General features: G+C 38.5%; 1 protein-coding gene across 3 annotated transcripts; it reads right to left on the reverse strand.

Moving 5' to 3' along the window:
• Window positions 1-2054: 2054 nt before the first annotated feature.
• Window positions 2055-8653, reverse strand: LOC139140719 (U1 small nuclear ribonucleoprotein A-like). 3 transcript variants are annotated; one of them, XM_070710105.1, is made up of 7 exons: window positions 8580-8653; window positions 7625-7695; window positions 6697-6869; window positions 5584-5689; window positions 4796-4960; window positions 4238-4346; window positions 2055-3503 (listed from the first exon to the last, which is right to left on the reverse strand). In XM_070710105.1, the coding sequence occupies exons 2-7, from the start codon at window positions 7686-7688 to the stop codon at window positions 3344-3346; spliced, it is 777 nt and encodes a 258-aa protein (XP_070566206.1). In that variant the 5' UTR covers window positions 7689-7695; window positions 8580-8653; the 3' UTR covers window positions 2055-3343. The 3 variants fall into 3 exon arrangements, with proteins under 3 accessions (XP_070566206.1, XP_070566207.1, XP_070566208.1); XM_070710106.1 differs by having other exon boundaries at window positions 7625-7708; window positions 8280-8635; XM_070710107.1 differs by having other exon boundaries at window positions 7625-7708; window positions 8542-8629.
• Between the last annotated feature and the right edge of the window lie 1514 nt (window positions 8654-10167).

The raw sequence follows: 10167 nt of genomic DNA on the forward strand, positions 1-10167 counted from the left end.
GTACGAAATCGCGTCTACCATATCCTAGTAACCAGACCAAGTACACGCAAGCCTAAAGAATGCAAGGTGCGCAACAGCTAGCCTTTACTGAAAACTTAGCTAGTGGCTGTACTTTTCCACGTCCATGTACCATAACACATGTTTAGTGTCCGGAGCTATTTGAATTAATCAGCAACTGTGATATCTATGCATGTTCGTCCATTGCAAAGAGTTAAGAACAGGTGGTGCGTATTATCACTATATTTGGTGTAACATTATACTGTTCAAATGACAGTAAATACGCCCAGTCCAAATAAGTGTTACAAATTGAGCCCGAAATCGAACGCTACGACTCCCGCAGCTATTACTGCGATACATCGTACCGGACAAACGGATGCAAAAATTTCAAATTTGTTCAAATTAACCCAAAATTTTCATACATAAATATTTGATTGTTACACCTGATAAAATAGCTTTGAATATTGATTTGTATCATGGCTACATTCAGGTTCGGATGGTGCATTGGCAGAGTGTTTTTTACTACCACCTCACTCAAGGCGTCTGTGCTGGTTTTAAAACGCATAAAAATTCGTACAGATGTCCTCAATCAGACTGATACAAGTGATAAATGAACGATATCGTGGAAACTTGAAGGCTGATTTTCCTGATTCTGTTAATTTATCTCCGATATTGCTTGTCTGATATTTTCAAATATGGTAACCAGGTTGCTAGGCGTGTCTGATTCGTTCAAAAGAACTTTCAAATGATGAATGTTCTCATGAAAAGATGTACTCAGTGTGATAAAATTACAATATTGGACAAACTATTTCAGCTTACTCGTCTGTGAAACGAGCTGTATCGGAGAAAGTGCTCCCAATACTAGCATGTGAAAATGCACGTCACAGTGTCATTCCTGTATCTTAGAACACCTGTAAGAATTTGTTTAAATTTCACAAGAAGCCAGTACATGAGTGCAGGTGCCTTTTTGCAATGCCAATCCAACGTAGCTGCCCAGGGTGCATGTCACTTTTTGTTCAAATCAAACAGCCATGAACAATTTCCATCTTGTCGCAAGATGCATAATGGCATAAATATGCATGTCAATTTGTTTTGAACTTTTGCAACATGATCCAGCATTAAGGGTGGCTATGGAATCATGTACTTGAAAATCATCGGATGCATTTTATACAGCTGACCTTTCCCCTTGCCCATGGTAGCAGCACGAGGGCAGTAGACTGAGCAAGTTTGTGAAAACCAGTTTGTTGAACAAAAAGGCAAAGTGGAAACAAATGGGCATTCCAGGATATCCCACCATGCCAGCAGCATCCCTTTGCAAAACGCGCAGTGTTTCATCCAGGAGGGCCTCAAAAAAGGGGGGGGGGGGAGGAATAGTACCCCTTTGGCAGAATATTGGAGGAGATTCCACCCCTTTGTGTGTTCTATCTCTGAGGTGTGACTGACACTTTCCTGGGGCCACTGGTCCCCCCTTGACAATTTGATAGGGGGTGAATCGCCCACACCCCGACTAGATGAAACACTGGACACATTTGCTTATTGTTGGTACTAGTCTATAGGAGATAGAATATGTATACATATATTACATGCTCACATAAACATGCCAACAAACACATATGGTGTGTGTGTAAAAGATTGAAGTGTTCAACATAACCATATAGATGAGAAACCAGCTACGTCTTTCTGTACAAAACGAATTTTATTGAAGTACATGTACATGGAAAAACTTTAAAATACTATTCAAGATATACTTGAAAGTGGCAATTTTGCAAAAAAAATATCAAATGATAATTTGTTCCCATTGCTTTCTCTGATCATGTGTAGAAACAGTGCTAATGTTAGACCTTAGTGCAATGTTCTAACACAACACTGCCAATTCTGTTCCTGGCCATAGGCCCCAGTGCAATGCCTATGGTAGGGTACTTCCTGAACCTTGGTTTCCTCTCTACTAAACACACTTTTCACATCAATGAGTATTAACTTTCACTGGAAAAATATGAAACAACTTAACAGTGCAGAGCACAAGAAGTCTTGCTCATAAAATTTCAATCACCTGTTTGTTTTTGTTTGTTACTCATCGCTCTCTGACCATGTGTAGAACTCAGTGCCAATGTTAGACAAAAGTGCAATGTTCTAACACTACACTGAAGATACTGCTCTCTGTCGTAAGCCCTAGTGCAATGCTAACGACTGGTAGTATGGCACACACATTTATCCCCCACCCCTAATCCAGAAGCCCTTTCCAGAAAACCTCCAATGCAAAAAAGTTTACCGTTTAAAATATGACCAGTGTAATTTATCTTTACATCAAACAAAATGGAGTGAAACCGATCTGTTATTTAGTTTGAATCTTCGATGATATGCAGAAGTCCATACAAATTTTTGACTTTGAATCAATGCTTCTAACAATGTACTGAAATACTTCTTTTTGCTGTAAGCCCTGGTGCAATGCTTACGGGGAGCAATTGAATCAGTGATGTCATAGAGTATAGGGTAGGGAAGGATGTTTTGAGTAACTATGAACATCACTATTGATTGACAGGCCTATCCAAACAACTATGTGATTGTCTCTATTACTGACAGACAAGCATATCTGAAAATTATTAATAACCATGTGACTGGCAGTGTTTCCAGAAAGTTTTCTTTTTACTGGTGGTAACGAACTTTTTATCCAAAAGCGTCTTTAAAACATGGAATTTCTGAACAGAATTGGTATGGCTGCCTGCATAAGGAATGTGGTTTCAGGTAGTGAGTGATGAAACAAAACAAAATTACGTTTTTTTTAGCATGAACTGCTCAAATCAAAATGTTACACCATAATCATAGTTTTCCTTGGAGGAAACTTGCTGCAAGCAATAGTGCAATGCTTACGACTTGGAATTATTCTTCATGTAAAACATCTCTCAGAATTTCAACTTATGTGATAGCATGGGATATTTTGGGAAACATGAAAAATAAGTTTTTACAATTTTGAAGACTCGGCCGAGACTGAGAAGAATAGTCAAACAATGAAGTTGTCAGAAGCAAAGTTGTCAGAAGCAACAGTGCAAATGCCCCCCGACTGCAAAAGCCCATCTGGTGACCTTTGAACTTCAACAACACTGAACTTACCATACACACAGCTCCAAAGAGACACCATTGCACCAATTTTCTCTTACATGCAGAGATTTTAACCAATGGAGTATTACAGAGAGCTGAATACAGTACCCCTTACCTAGGTGAAATATGTTTTACCTATTGCATTCCCTACTGTCTGTACCCATTGCTTTGTGGTGTTTCTGAGACTAGGGCATGAAATACTCTCACAGCTAAACGATAATAAAAATAGAATTTAAGAAGTTTAGGCATCTTATTTCTTGGCAAATGATATTTTCATTGCATTTGTTGGTGTTATTTTGAATCCCTGTAGAGCGTCCTTTGCCACGCCTGCCTGCGTCTCGTTTTCAAATTCCACGAAAGCGATGTCATGACGTCCTGGTACCAGACGAACTTCCTTGAATCCATGGAATCTGAAAGCGAAGATGAATCCTTTGTGTTAGTTGATGTTGTGTCAACACACCAGGTCTAATAGGTTCACATTATATGGGCTTAAAAAAAACACACACCCTCTGATTGGTAGATTCAAACACCAACACATATGATCAACCAACCATAGAGCATCACTTTGGATAACTGGTTGTTTCCCACTTTGGCATGCTTTTGTGGTTTTACATGAGATACATAGGCCACAACAAGGCTGCCACATATTACAGCAAATATTTAACTCTGCATGCACCCAATTTTGGGAAGTGATCACTCACGATATATTGCTAATCACTGAGATGGTATCTCCAATATCGCTGCATAGCAACTGATAAAATTTACTCTCCATTTACGTGAAATATTCATCCATGGAACAAGATTCCTGACATTAGTTCATAAAATGGGTTCAACCTAGTATTTGAATGGACCACAGTACAAAAAATAACGTGCACAAATATGTGTATTTCATTACGCGTTTGACAGTGTTGGTTTGTTTGTACGGCAATCACATGATCTCTTGGGCGTACTCAATCTGTAGTACACTGTATGTCCTTTTCATTCTGGAGTAGAACCATCATATAAGAATCTTTTTGTACTACAATTAGGAGGATATAACATTGGTTTTGAATCTGGTAAGGTTCTATGGGAAAATTATGCTTCAGATTGCCCCATCACGCCCGCTTGAGAAGGACAAAATAGTGAGAGGCTATGTATCACTTACTGGTTGAATAACATCTGTAGCATCATTTCATTGGTTTCCTCTGGCAAGTTGGTTAAGAATAAAATGTTGTTTGGTGGCTGTTCCTGCAATGGCTGTGCTCCCCCTGGTACTGAGAGCAAAAAAGAAACAAATGAGATTGTATTAATTGCTATACAATAGAATATATTTTCACAACAAAGAAATATGCAAATAATGAGTTTTGTAAATTTCCATCCATTTTTCGCAGCTTTAGAGAACGATGAAGGACCTTGCGTGCAGGAAGGTCACTGCTTGTATAAGTTTCAAAATGCTTACTCTTTTTGCTCATGAGAAAAAATTGCTAGCAGATTTTTTCCTTCAAACAAGGAGTTTTGGTCATTTCACATGGGTTTGAAGGCTGATTGCAAAAAAAATGATTACCGTACCATTTTTGTGCCATTTTTCAGATGAAAATCACGAAATTCTGCAAGAATTTAAGCAAACCCTACCAACAGCCTCACTTGCTGTGTCATATCTCACTTGAAAGATCACAGCAAGTAATGACTGTACTTACGCAAACACTTCAGATAAGCGTTTTACCTTGTTGCTGCATGGGTGGTGGTTGTCCCATCATCGGTGGCATTCCCGGCATACCTGGTTGGCCCATTCCCGGCATCTGACCTGGCATTCCTGGTTGTTGGCCTGGCAGACCAGGTGGTGGCACTTGTGTCCCTGGTGGCGGTTTGGATTTCTTGTTCGCTACAGCTGTGGTAGTTGTCAAAAAAAAAGAAATTACAGTTACTACCTTTTTGCTCTCAGTAGAAAACATCACATCTGACAGGGATGGTGATGTTCTAGAAAACACTGAAGTATTCTGTATTTTCAGATACTGCAAACTTATCCTGCCTATGAGAACACTTAAAATGACAGTAGTTGTGGCATTTTCGATATTTTTATTATATTTCTAAATTGCAACCAAAGGTTATTGTTCTACTCTCTAAGGCATGTTGAGATATGCAGTATTCAGCTTCTCAACTCGGCTTGTAAATTTGTTAACTATTGTTATTGTTGAAAAGTGAATTTGCTCCTGACAAATTCAAATGTAAACATGAATAGTGTATACTCATGTAGATATTCTGCTGACAAGCATAATCGATCATGTTTCAACTTTGCTTTGGGGAGTAGGAAAAGAACTTGCAGTTGACATAAAAATGAGTCATTGTTAAGACATACTGGCAGTCCCTGCTTGGTTAATAAATTTGCACTTCATTTGGATGATGAAATAATATGGAGTTGAAATAATATGAAGTTGAGACCGATATTCCTTGTGGAAGTAAATGATTTTATCATAAATGCGCAAGATCACTGATTTGATTTGATTCTCTGACCTTTCGCTGGCTTGTCTTCTGGCTTCTTCTTCTCTCGTTTCCTTTCAACATACGTTCCTTTCATCTTTGCAATCAGGTCAGAGTCTGTCTTTGAATAGGCTATTCTCTGTGGACAGAGGGTGATAAAAATGGACAAGTAGGGGTCATCGGCCTTAAAACACAAGGAAGGTCACTTCACACAAGGAAGGTCACACTCTACATAAATCTGTATGTGACTTGTGACAATGGCAATATCTTGTGACAGACTATGTGCCATTTTAAAACAATTCTCAGTATTATTACATGGAAGGCAAGTAAATGTCATCCGTCTCTACAATACAAGCACAGGGGTAAGGAAACAAATTCCTATCTTTAGGATCCAGGGAATTTTGTGCATGCAAGTTCAGTGACCTTTCATTCAAAACTGCTCACAAGGGAACACTGGTATTTAGTGGAGACAATCAAGGACCATGGGATCACAATAGCAAAGGTACTTTACATTCAAGTTGACTCCTAGGTTAACACATAGTCCCTCCATCAGAAGGGACTGGTTAACAATAGACTTTAGTTTAACAGTTGTGACTCCTTGTTGGAGGTGATATTTAGAAAAAAGTTGCAAACTTCAAGTTGAGGATACTTGGCCTTTTTTTCAAAGTGCAAAGTATCTTTTATCTGGGATTTTGACACAGAAGAAACCTACACAGAAATCATAAAAGTTGTGTGTGCGATGTTACTTGCAAAGATTAGAAACACTACTGAGTCTACAAAATTTGTTGGATATTGGGAGTATGTTGTTGTGTCAAATTAATCTACTCCCCGTAAGTTTCCTTATATACCTAACTCTCCACTTTAAGTAGTCCATCGGACCAGTGTAAATTGTACAAAATATGATTTGACATCACGCAGAGTTCATAAAGATAGCACACACACATACACTGGTTCTGCCAAAAATTACTACAAGTCCTAGACCCTAAAGACTATCAAGATTGTAAACTTAAACAACTGATCTAGATTCAGAATTTTGGAAGCTACATGTCCATTTGAAGCAATTTTGTAAACAATTCCTAACGAGGAGTTCCTCAAGAATAGTGGCAAAATCCGCAAGATATACACAAACTAGAAGGGATTACTCACCATTGGTTTGTCGTAGAATGGAAACCCTTGCATTGATCTAAGGGCATTCGTGGCACTGCCAATTTCCTTGAATATAACAAACGCCTGGCCTCTCATCTTGAGTGTCTTCATGGCCACTATGTCAAGTATCTGACCAAACTGAGAAAAGATGGCGTAGAGCGACTTCTTCAACTCTGAAAGAAAACGGACATTCTCTCGATTGAAACAGGTACAATATAAGAGATATTTCAGCATCTTTTACAAGACATATAAAGGAAATGCACATCCTGTTACAGCCTTGAATCTCGTATGTTCAAATGCAGCATGATGTCCCCACTTATCATGGGTGTTCATTTACCCATTCCTGTGTCCCAACATTCACTTCAACCTTGTTTGCTTTGCTATTATAGTAAATCTTACTCTATGTAAAAAACACTAGGCAATTCCATTCTTGTTTTGTGGGCTAAAACATCAGATTTCATAATGAATAGTAGGGCATTGTTTTGGTATTTTTGATTTCTCTGCTATAATACCTCCGCCACCTGTACCATGGACAGTGGAAATACTATGTCAACATCATGCAGAGATGTAAAAAAAGCCAACAACCAGCTGTCAGTTAAAATATGCTGGCTGTGAAAATTTAGTTTTGGTAAAAAATCAGGACATTTTGCACAAACCTAATGTGCATATACACTAATTGTAACCACCTGGACTTCTATTTTTGCCACCTGTAACCAAAATTTTCTACATCCCTGGGGTTGAATTGACCAGGGTACCATGGTTGAAGTGATCATGCAAAGTATAATGTTCCTGGTATACTGCGACCTACACAATTTACCGTACACAAGTGTAACTTACACCCATGCATTATTTTTACAAGTTGTGAAGACAGTAACTTTTACTTCGCTAAAATAGGTTAGAAAGTACAAAATTGAAAAAACATACGTACCATCCTTCTTAATTTTTTCATTCAAGTTGTTGATGTAGATGGTGTTGTTTGGTCGGTTTTCCATGTTTCTGCTTTTATAAAGGTCTGTGTCAAGGTCAATGAATCAAGGGTATGTCATGAAACAAAAGATTGGTCTACAATCATAAAATGGTACAGAGCAGCCACACAGATGCACCCACGTGATCATGCTGTGAAAATCAAAAATCTCTGCAGACCTGGAACACATTTCCAGAGAGAGATGAATTTCCTGAAAGGTTGGCAAAATGGGTCTTAAAGCCTAAATGTCCCCGTGGTATGAATGACAAGACAGAGCTCTTACAGCCTATTATTTATCTGCTAAACATTCAACCGTGTGTTAATGTGAAGGTCAGCTGAGAATGGACGATGAATTTGATTGTTGATGTTGATGCTGCAGTGCACTGCAAAGTTAACTTTTGTTGGAACAGTTGTTGCGTAGCGTTATAGTTTTAGGAAACGGAACAGAGAAGTAGTAGCTCAAGGCTTGAGCTGACGATTCTCCCGAACTTTGTTCAAAGCACGGACAAGCCATATTCAACATGCACAAGACAGACAGAGGGGGCAACTCCACACTCTTACCAGGTGACCGTTCTTGCATTTGCAAACGAAATTCCCGAAAACATTGTCGCACACATACCTTCGGTCACTCGTTTGGAGCCATCGAATAAACTGTAAAATTAGAATCTTCTGGCTGAAATACCAGAAACTAAAGAATTAGCTTTGTATGGGTTCACTGAAAGTTTCTTTTACATGGAGGCCGCCATTTTGTTTTGTGACAAAAGCGTTCCAAGCGTCGGTTTTCACGTGTAACGAAAAGCCACCATGGGCAACACTAACATAAAATGCTGTTCGAACAACAATACTTAAGTATTAAACAGCACAAAAATCTTGTAAATTACCAATATCACCATAGGATGGTCGATGAAATGAAGGATACAAATCGCTTGTAGTCTCTCCACAGAACAGGCGCGTATGGCTGACGCTTATGACAATGTATACCGCCTCAAAGTCACAAATCAAAATTGCCTTTGTTTTTTCATTGGCTCAAAAGTGGGGTGGCGCTGTTCAAGTTGGCCGAGAAAGTTGTTGGCAACGAGAAATATTTTACACTGGAGTGATTGAGTTGAAGAATTTCAATTTTCCAACATACAGTGTTTGAATTAGGAATTGTTTCGACCATTACTGTAATAAAATGAAATTTAATGTTTGCTCGTTGCTACTGTGTTAACCAGAGCGCCAAACCAGTGAGAACGGCTTTTTTTGATAATCAGCCATTGACGCGAATTTGAGCTATTACTTTTTGCCATTGGAGCCTGAGTGAGTTTTCAATGACAGGATAACACTACATGAAATTGATACGTATTTAGATTTATAGTAATAATATTAGTCATTCATGGCAGCAGTATAAACGGATTTCCCTTGCGATGACATGACTTTAAAAATACCGCAATTATACGGTGTCGCTCAAATTTGATCAGAATTGGTATATACCAGTATGGTTTACCTATGATCAACAATAAATCTTGTTTCTATCTGTTCAGTGTAGGAAAATTCTACGTTGATGTTATGACAATGATTTCTGCACAGTACAACCAGAAAAACAACAAGAAATATTTAAACCAGAAAAACAAGAATGACAAAAGTAATTAAGGTCTAACTTTAGGTACTGGAGGTCAACTTCAGCTTATGCATGGCAGAAACAAGCCCCTCTAGTTTAGTATAGACGGTCTTCCCCCATCTACTGTCTATGGTTTCAGCTGGTCTGTTAATATGTAACAGTTCATAAACAATGACAGGAAATGAGTCAAGATCAGTGGAGTTGGCCTGTTTCTCACTGGCATGCCTCCTGCACATTTGCAGGATTTCACTTTTTCTTACCTCATTTGCACATTTTTGACACTGATGTGTTCATTTGAACAAATTAACATCTCAACCCCTGCATCTACCTGTACACCAAATACTGAGATGGTAGCTTTGGCGGTATGGGAGCCTTTGTGTGTGATGGACATACATCCGCACATACCCACAAATATACAGACATATAGACATGCAAATTAGATGCAAATGAACTGATTCAGCTTATACGATAACCTCACATTGTATACCAAATGTGAGCTAAAAAGTGGTAGTGCCAATGAAGAAAGGCGTATAATCAATGATCATGTGATTTTTTTGTCCGGATAAGTAGGATCGTCCATAAACCATAACAGTGAGTGTCAGTCAGTGCTCTGAAAATCAGTCTCAAGGTGTTTGCCATACGTTGATTGATTTTCCTCATTTTTCTATTTTATTACCATTAACTTTTCTTATTCCTCTCCCTTCAGTATGTTGTGAAGTATGTTGAAATATTTAGTTATAGTGGTGGCTACAAAACAAATTGTGTACAATGTGTTAAATGTTATTGTTCCAAGAATTCTAGGCCAGACTCTAAATCTTTCATCATCAATAATAACACTGAACATTGCACACATTCTACAAAGATGAGTAATACGGTGCGACTGCTGGACCTGATGCACTTTGCTTAG

The sequence above is a fragment of the Ptychodera flava genome, chromosome 9 (genome assembly GCF_041260155.1).
Source record: "Ptychodera flava strain L36383 chromosome 9, AS_Pfla_20210202, whole genome shotgun sequence".
Lineage (NCBI taxonomy): Eukaryota > Metazoa > Hemichordata > Enteropneusta > Ptychoderidae > Ptychodera > Ptychodera flava.